This window comes from Micropterus dolomieu, linkage group LG15 (genome assembly GCF_021292245.1).
Source record: "Micropterus dolomieu isolate WLL.071019.BEF.003 ecotype Adirondacks linkage group LG15, ASM2129224v1, whole genome shotgun sequence".
NCBI lineage: Eukaryota > Metazoa > Chordata > Actinopteri > Centrarchiformes > Centrarchidae > Micropterus > Micropterus dolomieu.
Genome location: NC_060164.1, coordinates 13565998 through 13589897, shown reverse-complemented (window position 1 = coordinate 13589897; position 23900 = coordinate 13565998). Strand labels below are relative to the sequence as shown.

At 39.1% G+C, this 23900-nt stretch overlaps 1 protein-coding gene across 1 annotated transcript; it reads right to left on the bottom strand.

The window, feature by feature from the left end:
• Window positions 1-1179: 1179 nt before the first annotated feature.
• On the bottom strand, window positions 1180-22632 carry abcc2 (ATP-binding cassette, sub-family C (CFTR/MRP), member 2). Its single transcript, XM_046071009.1, has 32 exons — window positions 22365-22632; window positions 20728-20904; window positions 20153-20299; window positions 19929-20069; window positions 19623-19745; window positions 19420-19475; window positions 19082-19337; window positions 18716-18897; window positions 17604-17781; window positions 16026-16280; window positions 15121-15186; window positions 14668-14805; window positions 14265-14411; window positions 14097-14181; window positions 13914-13980; window positions 13541-13667; window positions 12805-12981; window positions 12105-12272; window positions 11673-11856; window positions 11251-11386; window positions 10913-11015; window positions 10593-10812; window positions 8008-8162; window positions 7659-7814; window positions 7259-7458; window positions 7029-7155; window positions 6827-6928; window positions 6384-6527; window positions 4964-5122; window positions 4714-4880; window positions 3193-3387; window positions 1180-1913 (listed from the first exon to the last, which is right to left on the bottom strand). Exons 1-32 carry the CDS (start codon window positions 22407-22409, stop codon window positions 1784-1786), a joined length of 4713 nt encoding a protein of 1570 aa, XP_045926965.1. The 5' UTR covers window positions 22410-22632; the 3' UTR covers window positions 1180-1783.
• Window positions 22633-23900: the final 1268 nt, after the last annotated feature.

The following is a 23900-nucleotide window of genomic DNA, read 5'->3' as shown; positions in this document are numbered from 1 at the left end:
CTTCACTTTATGAACAATCAGTATGAATTTTGAACATTTTGCTGTTTTGCACAAAAACACCATCCATCCATCCATACATCGTCAACCACTTATCCTGCCGGTCGCGGGGGGCTGGAGCCAATCCCAGCTGACATCGGGCGAAAGGCGGGGTACACCCTGGACAGGTCGCCAGTCAATCACAGGGGCACAAAAACACAACTTAATTAAATCAAGGAAATACATTCTCATTGAGATGAGAACACATTGGCTTAGATATTGTCACACATGAATGGCGAACCTATGGACAGGCCCTAACAGATGCAGTGGACAATTGTCAAACTTTTTAAAGACCATTTTATAGTAACTGAATGTTACGTCCCACCCTTTGGTGGCAACATGGGACGAACAACATCCCAACACTGACCCAAACTCAACACAAATAAACACCTTTAAAACAACCAAATCAAGTGAATTTATTAACATAACTAGACAATAAATTAAGAACACCAAAAACACAATACAAAAATGCCCCAGCTGGGAAGCAGCAAGGCTAGCAGTACCAAATCAAGAAGGGTCCCCTCCTGACACTTGCACAGCAGCTTTTAAAGCCCGCCTTCAAAGGCCAGGTGGACCTTATTCGGTAATTAGCTGGAGCACTCCCAGAACAGAAAGACAGAAAACATGGACACAGCACAGGGAAATACATACAGCCGTAACACTGAATGAGAATTATGTTTGGGCAGTAGGGATGAGAATCTCTTGGCACCTCACGATTCAATCAGATTACAATTCAGAGGGCGGCAATCCATCTTGGTGCGCTAGTTTATATCCCTAATTTACTTTACTAGCCTCAGCTCCTCCGTGGTCACCAGCGTCTCTCCTTTAATAATCAGATGTCAGACTCCTCTGGTAACCGAAATATAATTTAAATATGTGTACAGGACACCAGTTTAGCTTGAAACCAGTGAGAATGAGTTTCCTTGATGTAATTAACTTGTGGTTTTGTGCTAAACTGTTCAAAATTCATACTGATTGTTCATAAGGTGAAGAAACATAAATAAATAAAAATTTCCGGCACAAAATGTGTCACTTTACTAAAAGCAAACAAATACTTGTTATAAGTTCTTATAATTAGTTCATGTGGTATTATGTCCACCCGTACACCTGTAACACTTAACTTAAAACAAACAAAGACATGCTATATAACATTAAACATTACTATAAGCTATTATTTCATTTTATATTACTAATTATAAATTGTGACTATAGTGTAACGTGGCAGAGTAAATGGTTATAATGTACTATGGAACATGGTCAGGGATTTTTGGCGCACAGTGGTATAAAATAGTATAACTATTAATTATAAAACATTAAATCTAAAGGTCATAATGACTTATGAACTTTGCTATAGCGCCTAATGCATGTTTGTAAGTGATTATAACAATTGTTATAATGTATTATGGACGCATTATATCGTTGTTTTACTGAACAGCATGACAGTGGTATCCATCTTCTCAATTGACTCTTCGTCATAAAATTTGATTATATCCTAAAATGTCAAACTATTCCTTTTAAGACCCCTTGTTGAAACAGAAGTTTATACAAACAATTTATGCAACAATTGAGCAGTATTTAAGAATATTTACTTTTCCCCATATAAAATGATTTGCATACAGAATATGATTTCTTTATATTTCTTCCTATAAATACAAATGTTACAATATTTATTTATATCCATGCACATTCCAGCTTTTTAAATCAAACAACAAATGTCATGTATCAAATCAAAATTATTAGTGCAAAATCAGAGAGCTGTAATGTCTTCCAGTGTTATCCCAGCATCCTTTGCCATGGCAAAAAAATGGCCTTGTTTTGATAGGAGGTTGCTAGGAGAATCAAATTCCACTATTTTACCAGCATCAAGCACCATTATCCTGTGGAGGAGAAACACAGTCAGAAATAGAAACCTGCTGAATAGTGTACACGTCATCAATGCTGGCGTAGGAAGACAAACTTCCTGCTCAAATGTAAAGGAGATGGATGTGTACACATTTATATGACCATCCATCATCTGTTTGAATAGAAGGTAGAGAATGCTTTTTATTTCAGATAAGGATTATATTATATTAGAGTTTCATTTAATGAAATTTATTGAATGTTGTGGGAAGCCCTGCAACCCAGCCTTTTTTAAAATGCTTGCTGGGATAAAGGAATATGCAGGAGAATGGATGAGTGGGACATTTCTTCCTAAATGCTCTACTCTGGTGAGCTCCAGTACAGGTGTTGTTGAGAACAACTGCATATACAGGATTTCTCTAAGATCAGTCCCAACATGTGCATCCTGTTCACTCTCATAATGTACTGCAGAATTAAAAAGTTAAAACTATTGTCATTGCTGCCTGCATTATTTTAAGATTTAATGTTTTTATTTTAAATTATGACACAACATAATATAAGCTGGAGGTCCTCACTTGCAAAAAAGGAAAATATTTAATATTAATCTGCAGGTGGCATGAGGGAGAGCTCAAAGCTTTAAATACATTGCCTCCTACATCACCTCTCACCCTTATACTCTTAGTCTACGGTGCTGCTTGCACATCAAGCCGAAGCCATTGGAGACTTTGAAGTCTTGTATGTCTTTTCATGTATGATTCTCTGTACAGATGTGCATAGATGCTGGTTTAGACCTCACAGCTGTGGCTATCAGGACTGAAATAGAAGGCAATGCTCTAAATAAAACAATCTAATCAGATGTTAAGAATAATGGAAAGAATGAACATATATATTTCCATGACAACTGAGTTAAAATCAACTGCTTTTTTCAAGGTCAAGTATGAACTGTCAAGCCAACATAGACAAAAGGTCCTAGAATGCTCAAATGAATGGACTGACTCCTTTGAAACCTCTGGGAAAGGTGAATAAGTGGACCTTGAGTAAAGATTATTTTGTCAAATAACACTCTTATAAATGTTTTTTGAGTTTTTGTGGGTTCCACACCATGCGCAGAACAAAACTAGAGCAGGAAGAAAGAAAGTTGCCATTGACAGGAGTGAAATGAGTGCTGAGACAACTCGTCAAAGTATTTTATAGGACGCTATATAGGACCCTAGGCATACACAGTGCGATTTTAGAAATCTTATTTAATTCCTGCTGTACAAGTACGTAAAAAAAACTGGCTCAAATCATACAGTGAATACACCCAGCTTAACTCACCTTGAGCTGTCCATAACACTATTCAGGCGGTGGGCGATGGTGAGGACAGTGCAGTGTGAAAACTCTTTGCGGATGGTATTCTGAATCAAGTCATCTGTCTCCAGGTCAACAGCTGCTGTGGCCTCATCCAGGATTAAGATCCGAGACTTCCTCAGCAGTGCCCGGGCCAGACACAGCAGCTGCCTCTGCCCAACACTAGCAAGAGAATAACATGCTAAAAATAGTGTTTTTGGAGCACAGAGATGACAATAAACCACAAATTTACATAAGTCATAAGTTCTTGCTTAAAAAACACTTCCAAATATATTTCCAAGAGCAGGCAACAAAGTTGTCTTATGTTTATTTACAGGTATGAGGTAACTATTATGATATACATGGTATGGATTCCTGTTATTTGTGGGTAGGCCAACATGTAGCCTACTCCAGACCTTTCTCCACCTACAGTATGTTCAAACTGTTTAGTGCTGCTGTCCACTAAGCATGCACGTTCACGCGGAGGGCACATGCAGAGAGGTCAACTGTAGTTCAGACTCCCCAACTAAGCAAGCACACATTTGATTTCATTGCCTATACACAGGTCTATTACTCCTCTCTGAACATTAAATGAAAAACAGAAAGGTGATTTATTGATCATCATCAATATTTGGATACTTGAAATCTGCATGAACTGAATAGATGGTGAGTTTCCAATGAAAAAACATTGAACAGCTCAATGCATTAACTGAATAACCATCGGTCATTACCAGTATGGTATTGTTGAAATTGTACAGCCTTTTGCACATCTTTGTCAGGGAATTGCAAGAATTCTGGATCTGCATTTCAAATCTTGTTAATACTCCACCTAATTATTTCTAATAATCTCTCCCTATGTCATTGTCAGAGCAGGTTGTTGAGGAAGCAGTGGAGGTGAGAGACAGGGAAGAACAGGAAGCTGTAGACTACTTGAGTATGGATATTGTGTACTCCACAGCCACCTCTGAACCCGAAGTAGTCAGTCAAGCGTGAGTGAGTACACTAGTCCACTTGAACTGATCCACTTGTCCACTGCACTTACTACTCAGCTTTGTACTAGTTTGGGGGAATAGTACAGTCGTCATGTTTAAGTGGCCCACAAGGATTTGCTGGTGGGGGGTATTCGACCGATTGTCCAGGGTCAGTCTGGGCCAAAAATGCCAGTCCAGCCCAGCCTTGAGTACTAATTATGATTTCAATATGTCTTGTTGTGTTTGCTCTGGTACGATTTGCACTACTCAGATTAGACTTAAATTTATTTATATGAGTCCTGTACCTAAGGGGAAAGGGGGAATTACAGAAGCAATTAATACTAAATGCAATAGAAAACAAATAAAGGAATAGAGAATATTGGAGAGGACATTTACGATGCATTTAGGAGGAATGTTTGTGTACCGTATTTTTATGACCAACTGAAAGTAAACTGGTTCACACTCAGAGCAAGTAATAGTATTCAGAAGTTCTCATTTGCTGTATCTTGTGGAAGAGTAACATTTATTGTTAACCCACCTGAGGTTCTCTCCCCCCTCTGAGACTTCATGTTGTAATCCTTCCTGCAGCCCCGCTACATAGTCCTTCAGATGGGATAGCTCCAGCGCTCTCCAGATGTCCTCATCACTGAATTTGTCAAATGGATCCAGGTTCATCCTCAGAGTCCCGGAGAACAGCACGGGATCCTGCCCGCATACGGTTGAATAGGTCAGTGTACCATTAAAAACTGAATGCTGTGCGTGGATTAGAGTTATGTTTATGTGTATACCTGCGGTATGATCGTGAGCCTGTTTCTGAGGTCATGCAGGCCTACTGTGGAAATATCTATATCATCAATGAGGATACGACCTTCAGCAGCTTCAATAATTCTAAACAGGCAGTTGGTCAGGCTTGATTTCCCAGCTCCCGTGCGGCCCACTATACCAATCTGGATGCAGTGAGAGACATCATTTAGGGTAACTTAACATAATGGCAGACACATCATTTTATATGTTTTATATCCTCTAGTCAAAAATCGTCTATTTCTGGATGTAAAAAGTGTGTATTTGTATTCTACAAAACTGGAAATTTAAAGCAGTAATTTGAAGCTTTGTCACATGGCTATGTGTGCTACACTGAGTTTGTGAAAGTTAAACCAGCTGTCCAAACACTGAAGTGTGTTTTGAACTGGGATGAATTTTATGTTTAAGTCAAAGAGTATAAGTCAAAACACATCTGAGGAATTACCTATCATTGGTCGTCGCTATATTGGTTCTGAGGGTTTAAACACAACGTTACAAAATGTTCCCTTATGATTTCAATCCCCTCTTCCATCCTTTCAACCTCAGTTTAAAATTTGTTCAAAGACATTGCTGAGAGTAGAACACAGAAAAGTACACTGAACTGTTGCCAGGGACTTCCTATCAGGGTTCTGTCCAATCACAAACAAGTTGTCCCACCTTTTCCGTAATCTGAAATGTCGACGTGTTTTGTGAAATGTCGTATTTTCTGAAATCTTGTTGTGTTTTGTGAAATGTTGTGTTTTGACCCTCAGGGTCACTGTATATAAAGCACCTATATAGGGGTTATAGTGAGCCTGTGTGCACACTGCAAATATAGAAAAACCCCAACTGATGAAAGATTCTAGGTTCATCAACAGAAAATCCAGGTAAAAATAAACTTGGCCACTTCAGTCAAGCCTGTTGTAAAATAAAATCTGAGATCAGACTAGAGTAAACAAACCATCAATATTGCCTGGCAAAGATGAAAGGCACAAAATGAGATGGGACTGAAAATAAATTCAAATGTAGGTCATTTTCTTTTAGACCAGTGGCTTCACCATCATAAAGACACTGCAATATAAACAGCCCTTTTGAGTTTGTAGGTTAGTGCTAAAATTGACTTCAAAAAAGGTACAAATTTGCCACAGTGTCAAACCTCTTGTTGATTGATTTTACAGGTTTTGTAGATTTAATGTTACTAGTCATGTACAGTATGAGCATGTGACAACTGATTGCAAAATACAAACAGCATAACTAAACAGAAGTGTTTAGTTTTTATTATTATTATATCTATAGTCATCTATTTACATGTCTGATATTAGCTGCATACTAGAACAATACTATTGACATGGGGTTTATCTATTTGGCAGTCCATTTAAGATATATTTGATCATACACACACCGCCAGGTATAGACATACACACAGACCTTCTCAGTGCTGTCGATGGCACAGGTGATTCCATGCAGCACCAGGTCTAATCCAGGTCTGTAACGGACCATGTAGTTTTCAAACTGTAGCCTTCCTGCAGTGGGCCACTTCTCTGGAGGCCGAGTATCAGTTACCCACTTAGCCTGTAGAAAGAAATTGCTAAGGTAAGCTATGACACATCTGTCTATTCCTGATATGAAAGGAAAACACATTAAATGGCAAAATGACACCTTCTCAAGACACTAAAAGTCTCTATAAGCCTCTGTACCAAACGTAGAACATGTGAAAGGTCATCACATTTATTAAAGAAAAATGAAAGGAATCAAAGGAAAAATAATGTCAAGTGCAAATCCAATTCAAGGAAATGGTGGGAATTTGATACAGTGGTTTGGTCTTTTGTAGTGGTTTTAGAATGCAGAGAATAGCTTTCACTTCAACATACCTCATTCTCAAGCTCAGAGTATTCACTCACTCTCTCCACGGCTACAATATTAGTCTCCAGCTCTGAGGTCATCCTCACCAGCCAGTTGAGGGTCTGGGTTACCTGCAAAGCCCCAATAGGAGAGAGGAATGGGTTTTGTTGTTAGAATTATTATACCATATATCATTATTACGACTGTAGAGTGTGTGTATCAGTCACTGACATTAAGGGCGTAGGATATAGACATGCCAACCAGGCCACTGTTCAGAGACTTTCTGGAAATGACAGCAAACAGAGAAGCGAAAAACACAACCAGGTTTCCGAGGAACTCCAGACGGATAGCCAGCCATCTGCAGAGTGATCAAACACACACAAACAGGATTCATCATTAACAAACTGAAAACCCTATTAGAAAAAGAACACGCTCGGATGTGTTGATGATTTGTGTCTGACCTGTTTGACACTATCCATGGGTAGACACTCTTGAGATTTTCATCAATAGTTATTTCGTTGTGTTTTAGAAACCTTTCTTGATGGCCGTAGGCTCTTATCACTGACAAACCCGAAACCGTTTCACTAAAGTGTGAGTATATAGGAGAGCGAGACACTGAGTCCAGTCGACGCAGCTGTCTTGAAGACGCTACATAGAAGCGCTAGGGGTAGAGAGAGAGAGAGAGAGAGAGACAGACACGACAGTGGAGGGTTTCATTGGGTTCTATTTTAAAAAGCCACAAGCCTTTCTCTCATATTTTCACTGTTTGCATTCCTTTCTTAGTTTTTAAGAAACTAATATTTTTTTCCTTCAACCTCTTATAAGTACTTTACAAGTATTGAACTGTTTTGGCAAACTTACCTGTACAAAGTAGTAGACCAGGGCCAGAGGGATGATGATGATGGTGAAAAAAGGAGTGGCTAGACAAATGACAAACAGTGTCCCCAGTACGCCCAGCAGACACATGAGCCAGGAGCGGAGGGACTGTGGAATAGCTTCGTCCACTGTGAAAATGTCCTTTAGAAACAGTTATGGGAAAATTAGTAAAAGTGCTTTAAGAGAACGGATTAAAACAATCTAATCTTAATGGATCTCTGTTTTTCATTAATACCTGCAGACTCGGGATCCCTCTTAAGAATGCACTACATATCAGAACCTCAGAAAGCAAGAAAATTAGGAACAAATAGGAAATGTTAGTTATAAATCCTACCTTTGCAAATCGGTTGACCACCCTTCCAATGGGCGTAGTGTCAAAGAACACCATTGGAACTCGCAGTATGTTGTTAAGCAGCCTCGTATGCAGGATACGAGATGCAGCGACAGAAGCATTGGCCATGAGCAGTGTACCAAGGAATACAAAGATGCCTGCCATAAAAGGAGAGAGTTTCTAAAATAAATAACTACACCTTCACCCAGTGAAATCCATTTTGCTCAAAAGTTTGCTGAAAAGTACAAACTTAAGACTCAAGTGCACTTTTCTCTAATTACAAAAAAAATGTCCATTACTAGTCAGGAAAGTCATAAAAATAAATGCATGCTTTTATTACTTTCTCATCTTAAACTGAAAAGAATATAGGCCCCCACATTTAAGACCTTAAGTGCTCTTTACCCTTCTGTATTCACCTGTAGGCTAATAAGTTACATATACTAAAATGAGCACCATGTCAGGAAAGATCCTGAGCTGATTAGCAATAATAGTTCCATCATAAAAATCCAAGAGGTGAATAAAGCGTGCTTTAGAGAGGATTTCAAGAACTACAGATAATTCTTAGCTTGGCTCACAACTTCTTTCTGTTGTCAGATGACTGTCAACAAAAAAGTACTTAGGCTAACAGCCAAGACAGAAAGGACGGTAAGCCAATTATGGCTTTGTGACATTCAGTCATTCACATTTTTTATTCCCTCATCTGACAAGAGGATGGATAAAACCAAACCACATCTGCAGGCAAGCACACATAAGGTATTCAGGAGCAAAACCTGTTGGACCTTCAGTATTATTATTAGTAGTGATACTGTAGCAGTGGTAGTATATTTCTTCTTGACCAAAGATCCATCAGTTGCTATTAAATGTTAATTAATCCATTTGTTTAGTTGTGTATCTTCAATTATATAATATATATATATATATATATTGATCTTCAAAAAAGAAACTTCATCTTCAAAAAAGAAACAAAAAGACATTACAGTAAGATGCTGTTACAAATATTAACATGATTAAACATTCCCACACTGTAAAAAAAAACAGATAATAAGAAACATCTACATGTACGGCTTGGCTCCAAAATCATGTACTGTCTAGAGGGATGTAGTCAAAGAGAGCACATTATATTTAAAAAGAAATCGACTGGACAGAAAATTGATTTAGTCTGCAAGGTCTCCAAAAAGTAGTTTGCGAAATAGCAGTTGGAATGTGTATGTCAGAGCAACTGGTGCTATAATCACAATGAAACAAAGACAGCTGCAATATTACTATTACTATGCCTGTCAGCATGAGCGATTCAATCATGGCTTCAACATGAACCTAGAATCTTGGGGGGAAAGCACGGAAGCTCACCTCTAGTGACAAGCCTCAAAATTCGACAAAAGTAGGCTAGCTGTCAACAGTTTGAGAGGTTTTTGCTAACATGGCAGCAGCACCTCCTCACTTCAAGGTCTTCTATTCTGATGTTCCCTGAGGTTTAGTGCTATCATCTATTCTTTTGTCCTGTTCACTGTTAAATATGAAATCCTCTGCACTTCTACAAGACACCAGGTTCTGCTTTTTGCTAAACAATCTCTCAATGGTATGTCAATTACAGTCAATTGCTAGAAAACATAAGACAAATATAGGTCCTTAGCAAATGCTTTTTCCTTTCAAGGCGACTAGAATTAAAAAAATGTTTTGATGTAATTATAGGAAATATGCTTATTCGCTTTCTTGGTGTGAGTTAGATAAGAAGATTTATTCCACTCTCGATGTGTTAGGTAAAGTTATGTGGCATAAGCTGAGCTGATAACCTTCTGGCTCTATTTACGTAGCCAAACACTTGTTATTTATTCATCATTGTCTATTTCAGAGCTGTTCATACTGTTAATATTATTATATTTAATATTGTATATATCGTATATCAAATCCACATACCTCAAGTACATAACACCTGCACATAATACTTATTACAGCATCCTTTGCACTATGCTCCATCGCAATGTGTACATGTATGCATATATGTGTATGTGCACCTGTATATCACATCCACCTCTGACATGTACATAATAATAATAGTAATAATAATTCACTCCTGCATCCTTTGCACTCTGCTCATTGCACTATTGTCTCAATCTGTCTATATTGTTTTTGTCTTTGTTTACAGTGTGTATATATGTGTTCGCTATGTAGCCTGTGTTTGATTTTATCATTGTATTATTGTATAAGTAAGCACATCGTGAGCAATCTACAGTCAAATTCCTCTTATGTGTACACATACCTGGCAAATAAGGCTGATTCTGATTAAGCCAAAAAAAGTGAATAAATGTATTCACAAACTATTCTTTTAATACAATATGTTAGACGACCATTTTCTGACATTTTATAGACAAAACAACTAATCGAGAAAATAAGCCATAAATTAATCAACAATGAAAGAAATCATTAGTTGCAGCCCTAATATCGATTTCTGTAAAACAACCATAAAAAAGGAGAGACCGGGTTTACTGTCACTATGAGAAATAAACTTAACTTCAGCTTTAAAGCTAACTGACATGATTCTGAAAATATCTGCTAAATAAAACAGATTATAATGAGTTTGGTTCAGTTACCCTGAGCCACTCCCAGAGCTCCAAACACTCCCACCCTGGTGTCCCTCTTCCAGTTAGGGTATGTTATGTTGTAGTACTCCACTGCATCATTGGTCCAGTCACTCAGCCACAGGTTCTGACCGATGAAAGCAATATTCTGCGTGAAGTAAAACAGGAAGACCATGGCAGCATATCCCCAGCCTATGGCACGCATGTACTGGAGGTACACTGAAAACTTCACCTGAATAGAAAAGAAAAAAGGCTCAAGAAAATGTTCTAATTTTGTGTAATTTGTGTTATAAATAAAAAAGGTATTTAGGCAGACCAAGAACTTAGATTACCTGTCCTGTTTCCATTGTTTCCTTCTCTATTAGCCTCTGGCCTTTCTTTGATTGATCAACATCTTCTAATTTTCGTATGGAACTAGTCTTTCTGAGTCTGACACTAGATAGAAAGACAAAAAAGATGACAGAAAGACAAAAAATACTTAGTGGGAGATTAAAATTTTGTTCTTGTATGCTATGCATGAAGACAAGAAATACTATATGAAACAGCATTTTGAATGTGTGTAATAGTGGTGACTTTCTCATGTGACCTACAAGAAGCCCAGCACCCCCACATAATCCTCACTCAAACACATTTCTCCATTTTGTCACCCACCACTTCACCTTGCTCTAACCTGCCCTTGCGTTGGCTGCGGCGGATGCTACTCTCTCTCTTCAGTGTGACAGAAACCGTATCCTCCAAAGGAGAGTCAGGTTGAGTGTCCTCTCTTTCAGGGATGAGCTCTACATCTGCAATGTCCTGGCAAAGATCTGTATGTGGTCACATATTATACATGGTGTCTTACAAATGTGGAAAACAGTACACTCACACAGTACATTTAGGAAATTGAGATAAATCATAACAAAAAGACACATTTCTTTATATAAATATGAAAAAGTGTCATTGCTGCGTATACATCTAAATAATTCCATACTGTGTATAGTTCATAATCACATTGTAACCCATATGCAGACATCAGCCACATTGATTGATTGTGCCACAACAGGTCAGTATTTGGTGCAGCTTCCATCCATAGTGCAAAAAAGGTGAAATTACCTGAATCTGAATGGGTCCGATTACTTTGTTCTTTGGCGTATGTGTCTAGAAATTCAGAAAAGGCTCCTTTGCTGGCACGAAGGCTGTTGTAAGTTCCAACCTCAGAAACCACTCCATCCACCAAGACCACTATTTCATCTACGTATGGCAGGAAACTTACTCCATGAGTCACCAATATACGAGTCTGTACAGATAACACTTGGTGTCAGCTGTGAAATCACAATTCACTTTAAGCAGTAAACAATTTTATTAGAATACCAGCATGTCTATGGAATAATTCAGATCCATTATATCACAATGTTATTAATCTCTTTTGATACCTATTTAAATATATTGTTGTTCCTTGAAGAATTATATCAAATTCAAATAGTAGTTCTTTTGAAGTGAACCATTTAATACTTATCAATGCATTAATGTAAATTCAGCACAAACCCTGTCTTTGAGTAGTCCGTTGGGTCCAATCACTTTGTCAAAGAGATGCTTTCCTACATGAGAGTCCACAGCAGACAAGGGGTCATCTAATAGATAAATATCAGCCTGACTGTAAGCTGCCCGGGCCAAGCTCACACGTTGCTTCTGACCCCCTGAGAGGTTGATGCCCTGAAGACAGAGGTGAAGGAGAAAACTGCCAATATTAGATCTAAATGTTCATACTGAGATACGTCTATGTTCATGTATATTTTCAACCTTTCGTTTAGTACCAAAACTATATTTCTATGCAACAATATCACAACCTTTAGAAAAAATTTAATATTCCAAAAACCAAACATTATGTTCTTTGTCATGGATTTGTCTCTGCAAGTTGGTTTTATATTTGAAAAGACTGAAGATCAAAACAGTACAAAAACAATGTAATGCAAGTAAATCTGCTTTCGAGTGAATGGGCTCAAGGATGCAAAAACAGTGGCAGTCGAGAACAGTTTGAACAATAACTAACATTGATTGTCTTTCAAAATAAGGGGCATTACTTGCCACTTTTTTTTGTGTTTTGGGACCAACCTAGACAAATGTTCAATTATGATTATGTTCTCATTGACCATCCAGAGTGTGTTTACACAGCATGAGACACACACACACAACAACAGAACATATCATATTTAAATCCTTGAACCCTCAAATCTTTGAATCTTACTTTCTCCCCAATCTCAGTGAGGTCACCCCCAGGCAGTAGCTCCAGGTCAGGGGCCAGGGCGCAGGCCTGTATCACCTCCTGGAACCTCCTTTCCTCATGGGGAGAGCCGAACAGGATATTATCCCTCAAAGTGGCATTCTGGATCCAGGCTTGCTGTGGCACAAAGGCAAGGGAACCCTGGACAGAGAGAAATTACACAGAGTTTATTGTAACCACACCTTTGTACAGCCCCCTGCCTTGGAAGAGGGTATTCATACAGGTTTCCATTTAACTACTAAGGTTTTTATAGAAACTGTTAGAAAGCCTTATTGGAATTCATTGGAAAACAGTTTGAACTCACAATGCTCCAGCAGCATTGGCTTTTCTCAGTGAGTTAAAAAGGTTCAAGCTATTCCATGTTCCATATGGATCAACTGGTTCTTTGAGCACCTTTGTCCTGTAGACTTCTACACTGTATGCAGCAGTCTCTAAGGTGAACTTAACTGCTGTGTTTATTTGCAGTAAAAACATTCTAGCACAAAACTAAAATACAGCTTTCTCAAAAGATTGGTCAGTTGGATTTTTGGAATGCAAAGGCTTGCAGTTCTAAGAAAAGAGCTCTTGAATCACTTTTTGTGCTCTGAAGTGAAAGAAATATTCTTTTATTACTGCTGTGGAACAACAACCTAACACATTATGTACTTGGCTAAACACTAACTATAGTTAGACAGATGTGAAGACTGAAATTAGGTGTCACCAGAATGTTGATAAAGCCTTTGATGCTGTGCATCTCTCCCAGGAGGGCTGACATGAGAGAGGACTTTCCTGAGCCCACAGCTCCCACTACTGCTACCAGTCGACCTGGCTTGATATCCAAGGACACACTGGCAAACATCAACAGAATACATAAGTTCAGTATTGTAAAATAGGCACAAATACAATGTTTTTCATGATCAACAGTGCTCGTAGGGTAGCTGAACTCAAGGGATAAGACCGGAGGCAGAGCGGGTGCAGTTAAAAGATATGAACAATAGACATCACCACAAAACAGGAAATATAAAACAAAAACCCCAAACCATGACAGCATTGTGGCAAAATATCCAAATGTGTAAGTTATATATCCAACATACTTTTTCAGCAGAGGCTCAGCTTCTTTTTCCCAAGCAAAGGAACCATCACATATGCTAACAGCAGAGTCTAGATGGAAACAGATGGACAGAAAGGACAAATGTACTTTGCATGTACCAGCAAACAGATGAATAAGCTTCACTGCTCAGCAGTGGAACAGGTGTAAATGCTGATGGTGAACATACTGAAACTGGTGTCATGGCGCACAATGTCACTTTCAAGGTCTTCACCTCCCAGAAACTTCTCCAGGCGCTTCCTAGACACGGTCGTCTGAAGTGTCAAAAAACAAGGTTAGTGGGCTTTTAGTATAGGTTTGTCATGTGTGCATGTACTGTGTGTTGTAGTTCCCTTACTTGCACAATGGCAGCGATGAGCATGGGCAGCATGGCCAGGGGAAATCGGAGGATGTTGAAAAGAGAGATGGAAGTGAAAGCTTTCTCAGCAGTCAACACATTGCTCGGGCTCACCCCTACAAACACTGCAAATGTGGCCAGAGAAACCTGCAAAAACGAAATAAAAGACCATCCTTGACCTACTGCTTCTTATATGAAGCATATGCGAGTGCCTTCCTCTCTCACTGACATATGTATAATCCGATGTCTTCATCGGGCCACAGACATAATCGAGGACTCATCCCACTCATTCACTCTGTTGCCCTCGGGGAGACACTATTGGTCTATTAAAACCCGTACCTCCAGACTCCTAAACAGTTTCTTTTCACGTGCCAAAAAACTGAAGCAAACACCACTCACTCACCAGAGCCGGAGCACAACTGAAGATGAAGGTGGAGACAGACGTCAGGTAGGCAAACTTCCTCATGACATGCAGTTCTTGGCCCCGAATGTCTTCCACCTGCGCCTGGAAGGATGGCTCCCATGCATACAGCTTCAGAATCTGGTGCAAGGCAAAAAATTAAGTGGAGGGAGGAGGGAGTAGAGGGCATTGTGGAAGACACGGAAAAGGAAGGGGTGGGGTATAGCATTCATACCTTTTATGTTAGTATAAATAAACCACAGGTGGTGGATGCAGTTTAAAAGAAAGCACTGCAGGATTAAAATTTCAGCTTTTTCCTGAGACATAAAAGCCTTTCATCGGAGCAAGTCCTCACTTAGCCCCCCGAACTATTTTTACACAATAGTTGGTCACACCAATTAGGCTGTCTTTGACAGTGGACTATTAACTATGAAATAAATGAATAAGTGCACTCACCTTAATCCCGTTAAGTATTTCGTTCATGATTTTCAGCCTCTTGTCTTTAAACTTCATGTTCTCTATCTGAAAAAGAGACCATATAAATCAGCAAGGATGTAGCGCACTGTTAATTTTCAACAGAATATACAGGAAAAAAAACATCTGATGCGGACTGCATCAGATGGATCAGCTGCATCAGTTTTTTTTCCTGTTTTCCTGTTTTTTTCCTGTTTTCCTGTAAACAGAGTGTCCTCGAGGCTTCTCAGACTCTATGGTTTCAGTAATTGTTTGTGTTGTTTAAATAGAGTCAAGAGTTGATAAAGCTTCACTCTTGATGCTGTTTCTTAAGGGGAGTTAAAATATACCAGAGCATTTCAGCACAAGTCCAATGGAATCTATAGAGACTGCTCATAATTCAAGGCCAAGTAGAGAATGATAACAGGAAAAAATGTTAACAAAGAATGGAATATGAATACGAATATGACGTAAAAAAAAGTATAATTTTTAAAAGCTTTATTTGACAATGACAGTAGAGAAGGGAAGGCAAGGGAGAGAGAGGAGATGACATGCAGCAAAGGGCCCAGGCCGCTGCAGTGGATTTGGCCTTGATACATGGTGCATGTTCTGCTACCGTGCCACCACTAATATTAAATTTTTTGTAGTGTTTTTATCTTTGCACTTTTTGAAGGAGACTGTACCAGGAGTTTGCTAACATTTCACTACCTTAACCTTTGTTCAATACGTCAGTCCTGGTGCATTGTGTTCCTATTTAATGCACCATATTTCTAATGTCATTGGTGTTTTAATTCAATATTACTTATAAGACATAAGTATTTTAGGCTGTAATTCACTATTGCTCTGTACAGTGCACTATATTCTAAAGGCGTAACAACCATCCTGTATGTGTGTGCATTTCTGCTGACCTGGAAGTTCCGGGCCTTGGCGGCTAGCAGTCCATTGACCGGCACCATGAGCACCATGACTGCCAGTCCTGCCAGCACAGAAGGTCCTAACTCAAGCCACAGGAAAACAATGGACAGGATGATCTGCAGAGGGCAGGACCAAAGCAAGTGGATGAAGTTGGTCACATCATTGAAGCGCTGGGCATCTGCTGACATCAGGTTCACCGTTTCCCCAACTGTTGACTCTTTACGAGCCTCATTAGACACCACCAATGCCTTGAAAAAGGGATGAAGAAGGGATTGTAGGGAGAGATGGAGATGAGGAGGAAGTAAGGGGAGGACAATTTGGCGAGAGTTGCAATTATTCTAAATGATGAAAGATACAGAGACAACAAAAACCTAATTATTTTTCTTAAACTTCCTGCAAATGCGGCCGGCTCTTGGTGGCACAGCTATTATCTTTTATGAAAATTCTGGTTACCGTGTTGACCCTTAGAAGGAGATCTCAGGAAACTCAAGATGACTTACATTGCAGCATTGTTAATTAAAGCCTAGCCAGGGAGATCATAGCATTAGCATACAGTGTGTGAACACAATGCCTAGCCAACACCACAATCTGAAGAATCCATTTTGGTGCACAATATTTATCCCATACAAGGTCATTCTTAATTAGCCTAAATTTGTGGTAGTGATATTTCTAACAGGGCTTAATTAATGTAACAGGAAAAGGTAAGACAAGTTTCTCTCATGAATTTACAGGCTCCACAGATTAGAGTACAGCTCATGGATAGTAATAGATTCAAATGTAATGTAGCATTGGAGTCTAAACAATAGATAGATTTGTTGATGAATTGAAGATGACCTGAGAAAAATCCTACAGTCACTAGGGGGAAGAGAGAAACATAAGAGGGGCAAATTATGTTTTCCTTCAGATTTTGGTGTTGGCATTTGATGTGTTCACATGTTGTGTGCTGGCACTGTATGCCCTCGGCCAGGCTCAAGAAACCATGCTATGTTAAGTCTCAATCAGTCTCAGAAACTCCTTCTTCACACCTGAACCTGGCTCACAACAATTCTTCAACAGTCATCCTACTGGATGCCAGGATTAAAATGCTTTTCCTCTTACATTGGGAGCTTGAGGTCACACACATAATATTCTGAAGTGTGTCTGTACTGAAAATAAATAAAGATAATCTTGACCTTGGGTCAGTCAGTGAAACATCAGACAGAGAGAAGAGACAGAAGCTGTCACCTTTGGCTTACTTCAGCTCAGTAAATGATTCTAACCTGACCTGGGGAAACCAGTGTGATATTACCCTAATGAAGGAAAAACTCCCTCACTGCCTTTTTTAATTTAGCTTGTAGGATACAAGTGTGACTGAGACATTGAGCCCACGCAGAAAATGTTACTTTTTTTCAGTGACAATTATGTCACTGAAAAAAATTATATCAGCCAAGTCTCTTGGGTGAGTGAGCAAAAACTGCAAGTAGTAATTTATTTCTTTTGCCATGAACTGGCAGGGTAAATGGTTTTCTTTTTTTAAACACAGTCTGACGTCAAGTTAGACAATTTAATTGTGATGTCACTCGTGTTTTTACCTTTTTGTACACGGCAGCCATGATGGCAGTGCGAACCTTCATCCCCAGCACAAAGCACCGCTGGAAGTACTGCTGCAGGAACAGAGACTGCAGAATGGCCACCACTAGCAGTAGCACTGCATACAGATACCCTTCCCAGGTATACCTGGATGTGTCCTGAGTGTAGGAGATCATCAACCTATGTAAAGAAAAAAACTTAATTAATGGGGCAGTTCAACCCTTGCAATTAAGTTATTTCCAGAATCTAATGGCAGTTATTTAGCTTTCAATCACATAATGTATTATTACCCTTTCCTTCATTTTGCGTCTTATTAACTTTTTTTCTTCCTTCACCATTTACCCTCCCTCATCAGACCCTGGTTATGAAGTTATGTTTAAACTAACAAATAAGTTGTGAATAGTTATTTGTTAAGGGGAACTCCACTGATTTTACATATCAAAGTCTGTTTACAGGTGTTGGTGAGTGGGCCTACTACTTCATATGTGAACAAAGAACATACAAACAAACCTGTGAATCTAATGAATTGCCTCAAATGATGTTGAGGCCAGGGCTGCAACTGAAAGTTATTATCATTTTCAATAAATCAATAAGTTGTTTATAAGTTGACTTATAAAATGTCAGAAAATGGTAAAACATTTGGATCAGTGTTTAAACTTAAAGATTCAGTTTACGGTCATAGGGGAGGAATGAAAACAAAATATTTACATTAAAGAAGCTAGAATCAGAGAAATTTGACTTTTGACTGTTTTTTAATTAGAAAATTACTCAGAGCAATTAATCAATTATCAAAATCAAGATTAATTTAATATTTAACAACTGATGAAGTAATAGGAAGGTAAAACAATTAATTCAATCTTGTGCTCTGTGTTGAGGTGAGAAATGCTAATTTCTTATCCTGAATTCCATGTGGCTTTCTCCGCCACAGTTCAACATCCACCTGTGTATAATCGTGTTTACTGACCTTGAGTTAATGATTGTACTGAATACTGACAAAGTGAAGTAGTAAAAATAAACTTTGTTGATGTTGAGAGTGACTTATCAGGTTCAGGGTTTGTGTTCCGCTTAGCTGCTTAAGAGACAATTTTATTTGACTTTACTTAACTTGACTCACTTCAGGAGTTGAGGACTAGCAAAAGACAGCAGGTCCTGCAGAAGTTTGAAGAAGGCCGATTCAATCAGAATCCCTTTAAAGGTCTTGTAAATGGTGGTAATCATCCATGAATTGGGATATTCTTCCTCCTTCTTTTTCTTTTTTTCCTTCTTCTTTTCATCTTCTTTCTTTCCCTTTTCCCCCTGAAGAAAAATATTGTTTAAACATTGCCTTTAAGCAAAGATTGATATTCTCTATTTTTAACAAGAATAAATCTGGGGAACCTGACAGATAATCAATAGCACTACTTAAAATAAAATCAATTTGTAGTGCAAGAAAATGTGTTGTACATGTACGTGTTAAGTATATTTCTCTGCACATTCTTACCATCATAAGCACATCCTGACTGACGCCTTTCCCCAGACCATTTGAAAGGCCATTTTGAAAGGGCTCTTCCTGGGCTTTGTCTCCCCTCTCAACACATTTCTTCTTCAACCTGTTTTGGAACCGGACCCGAGCTGCTCCCAAATCCGATTCCATGAAATGCTGGAAGCGTTGGTTGATGTAAGCAGTGCCATCTGCCTCACTTAGCTCCCACATGTCCTCCTGAACCAGGGGCTGCTTGTACCCCTTCAGCACCATACTGCAGAGGCATGGAAAATTTGGAACATTGTGGCGAACATTAGTGGGCGTTTGCTGGGACTCTGTGGCAACTTTTAATTTACCTGTTAAACCAGTTGAAAGTGATTCTGCTCAAAAACGCTGCACCTGCCTCTGGATTCTGTGGAAAACAATGAAAGGCAAATAACACACAGATGGCTGAGGTGATGAAGGTTCAGAGTATTATATTTGTTTCATTATTATGAATTTTGCAGTATCAAAACAAAAATATATTTTTTAAAATGCCTCCCTCTGGGTGCTTAGGTACCTTTCTTACAAGCTCCTTGGCTTCCAGAGGGATGTCAGCCACAGCAGAGAGAATGAGTGCAATCAACTCCAGCCCAAAGGAAATGTAGAAAAGGCAGAAACGAGGGACATCAGTGATCTCTCCCTGATGGTCAAAAGATGAGTGTAAGAAAGATGATGCAGGAGATGGGTGAAGGAGATGCAACAGTCAATGGTGAATTGCTGATAAATAAAGAGCTTAAATCGGGGGTAATCGAGTAATGATTCCAGTTTTCTTCCAGCTTAATGCTTTGCTCCCAACTTGATCTAACGTCTCCTTGGCTCATACCAGCTTGAGTGCCTCTCGTAGGAAGGTCTGGAAAGGGAAGACGTCGCACAGAACAAGGAGCAACCAGAAGACGAAGAGGGTGGTGGAGTCTACTGCTCCCTCCCTCCGCCTCACTCCTTCCTGGCACAACAGCAGAAGGATCTAACAAAGAAGACATGTCAGTACATAGAAAACATGTCATCTCATGAGCACCAACATATAAATGTGAAACCTGCTATATTTACCCATGTGACAGTGTACAGGACAGGGTTTGCGTAGTATACGGCAGGATGTTTCACTGTTGAAGGTGGGTCTTTGCTTGGACCATAATCTTCTCCTAATGTGACTGCCAGGGCTGCTATGGCCGTCATGAGCAACATTGACACTACAAGCTGAGGGGAGAAAAGACAGACTGGTAAAAAAAAAAACATTCACTCTTTGTTTATTTGCTGGTTCACTAAGCAGAATGATGTATGTGCAGAGTTTGACACTAGATGATTTGACACATGAGATGTTTTTACATTCATCTGCTGAAGTGTACATATACAAGATGATTTTATGACACCACATGGAGCTTAAGAGGCAGTCATGGTCCAATTTTTATCTCTAAATAAACAAAAAACAAAATTAGCCTATTGAGACAGGAAATGAAATCACTTTATCTATGACCTCTTGGACCAAGATTTATTAATCATTGGTTACTTGTTTCTGGTATTTAGTATGTAGTAATTAAAATCAGCTCCCTCTTCTCCTCTCAGCATCACATTATGACTGGAACAGTGTGTCTACTTGTTTCTTTTTTAATTGCTGTGTGCATTACCTGTTTGCAGAGGTAGAGCTTAGACAGGTGTCCTGTATTCACCTGTGTCCTCCGGAAGAGAGACATCAGGTGTCGCGGTGCACAGAGCCACAGGAACCCCAAGGGGATCCAGACCAGCACCGTCTGCTCTACACATACTGGGAGGTCTGGGTCTTCTCTATTCAGATATGAAGCATTCTGAGGTGCGTACACACAAACACAGAATCTGTCATGCGAAGGATACCCTGTCACTGAATGTCAGAGCCCAACAAAAGGGCTGCCCTCCTAATCTCAGAAAGGCAGACACACGTCCCATCCATGTATGCCCGGCACTTGCTCTATTTTACACCGCAGGGAGACACCACACCTCCCCTGATTAGAAATGTTATCAACAGTGACTCACGTGTGATTAATTAAGTCCCTGACTACAGCTGTAACAGCATGTTTAATGTGCACTTCCGGAGAAGAGAGCAATGGGGACTAACAGGAATGTAGAGTGAAAAGAGCTGAACACTGAAGGAGTTTAATGTGTTATAAGGACAAAATACCCTGACATAGTACAGAAGCTGTGGTGTTTGAAAGCTTTAAAATATATTTTAAAAGCTTTCATTAGCGTTTCAAGCACTTGCCATCTGCTGTGTCAGGTGTTTATTAACGTGAAGGTATTTTACTCAACTTTACTGCAATTATGTGTATGCTCATTAATTAATGAAAGAACAGTTTAGTCTATAAAATGTCAAAAGAAGTTTTTAAAAAAGCCTGAAAAGGCCCAAGGTGGCATCTTCAAATGTCTTTTGTCAAACCTAAATTGCAAAACCCAAAGATATTCAGTTTAATAATGAAAGATTACAGAGAAAAGCAGGTGTGTTGAATGTTTGAATGACTGACAACCGATTATCATCAAAGCAGTTGCAGATCAATTCATCGTTTCAGCTCAAACAATTTGCCTCGCTTTGCCTTGTACGTTGTTGCAGAAACTGTCCTGCCACTCAGGAGCAAAAAAAATCCCTTTTGTAATAAAGATGTAGATTTGTAGCTCCGCGCTGCAGTTGTCATACATGCTGAGTCATGTCTAACTTAACAGTCATTATTGGCCAATCACCTGACTGAGCTCACTGTGCACAGGGGTGAAAACATATAAAGTGCTTTTAGATAAAAGTTCAAAATAAAACATTGTTTGAACATGATATCCTTTTCACACAATATACTATTTTTATAACAATAATATAATAACCTTCATAGCTACAGCATATAACATGAAGCCTGTACAAAATATCACAAATATAGAACTACTGCAATAATAGTTTATGAAGAAACTTTTTTCATTGAGTGTCATTGGGGTTTATAATTTTAATCAACATGTCTCGAACACAGAAAAAACAGTACTTTAAATAAAAAAAAAAGGCTCAGAGGTATTGAATTGTATTACAATGTAAAGGTTTTCTTGCATCCATCTTCCATAATTCTCTCATTACATTTAAGTGAATTTAGTGACATGTTATTGATCACATGTGTATGTGTGTGTGTTAAAGTTTACACATGATTCAGAGTTTTTCATCTTAAGAGTATAAACTGTCAACTAATGCCACAATAAAGCCATTTCCCTCAACCCCACTTTGTCTCCCTTCAGCTACATTAACCCTGGCTTTTGAACTTACCCAGAAGATGGACCCACAGTACTCCTCCAGTGCTGCGGCACACATGGCCCACACCAATGGCTTCAGTCGCCCTTAGATGACTGGATGGATGGATTAATTCTTAACTTGATTTCTTTCTTTTCAGGCAGAAAATCTTAAAGGTCGCCCTCCGCTGTAACAGCCAACTGTGACTCGATTGATGTCTAAGCACACACATGCAGTCCTCCTGATGTGTATATGAGAAAACTCAATAAACGTTGTCAAAGTCATTAAGAAAATCCAGCCTAACATCAGCCCACAGACACTCCTCAACACTCACGTGTGTCTAAAGTTCACCATTTCAGGCAGATGCCTTCATGTAAGAGGGAAAAAAAGTGAGAGCCGTTTTTCTTGGTGTTAGGGGGACAGCCCACCAAAAAAGGGAATGTGTTTAGGGAAGTGGAGGGTGTGGGCCATTAGACCCCTTTTCCTGTTGTTTTTCCACTTCTCTGCATGCTTTCACTCTCTCTAGACCAATTTTTCAGAACTCAAGTAACATCAGATTAGTTTCAGACGGTCCTTCATTCAAACGAGGTTGCTGCAGGTACTGTAGTGTTATTTGGAAATCTTGCAGAATGTTTGTGAAAAATGACTGTTAACTGGTGGGTATTCTGGGAGAGGGAAGGGCTGTTTAGCTTTTCCCCCCTCTCTGTCTGTTTCCTATTCTGATCAGCAGGAGGGCTCCACTACCAAAATACACAGTTCACATACACAAGAGATTCAAGTCAAAGAGAGATGGAGTATAGATTTACTTTCCTTGTTTGTGTCCTCTAGAAATTCAAACAAAGGATAAGCTCACTCTAGTTGGAGTCCAAGAAAAAACAACTTGCTACTGTGCCATGCTGATGTTGGGCTATTTTTTTAAAGACTGCTCCAGAGGTAAATTGCTACCAGACATACCAACACAAAGCACGGAAACAAAGAGGACTGCTGCTGGTGTGTTTGCGTGAGTCAGTCTGCATGGGAAGAGAGGGAAACACTTGATCAACGGCATTTTTTTGTTGAAGTTCTGATCAAACAACTAACAAAAACAGAGATGCCAGTGGCAAAGAGCAAACATTGTGATAAAACTTGATCAAATCGCAATAGATTAAAATGGATACTCAGCATGACCCAGGTAGACTTGTTGTGTAGTAATGTAATAATTTACGTTGCTACAAATATTATTATATATGTAAAGTCAAAAAACAAACTACCACACACTGATTTGACTTTACTACCTTTATTGTGAGCAACATGTTTCGCCCATTGCTTCTTCAGGCTCACACAGTGAAATTACAAAAACACTTAAAGTGAGATCCCGGATAAGCGGATGAAGATGGATGGATGGATGCATGGTGTGCAAGACTGTGCAGGTCATGTGACCAGCACAATCAATTTTTTCCATGACACCTTTCTCATGTATATACATCTATAAAATCAGCATCTTATACAAAGTATTAGAATATAAACGGCAAGAATGTGATAATTATCCAAACAGATCAACAAACATCACAATATATATATATATTTTTAACA

What these genes read in the sequence shown, in the direction of transcription:
- abcc2 (XM_046071009.1), bottom strand. Translation starts at nt 22,409, where the DNA reads ATGTGTGCCGCAGCACTGGAGGAGTACTGTGGGTCCATCTTCTGG. An exon ending in TCCTGTACACTGTCACATGG is followed by an intron (nt 20,070 to 20,152) that starts GTAAATATAGCA and finishes CTTCTTTGTTAG; the next exon opens with ATCCTTCTGCTGTTGTGCCA. An exon ending in ACTTTCAACTGGTTTAACAG is followed by an intron (nt 19,338 to 19,419) that starts GTAAATTAAAAG and finishes ATGCCTCTGCAG; the next exon opens with TATGGTGCTGAAGGGGTACA.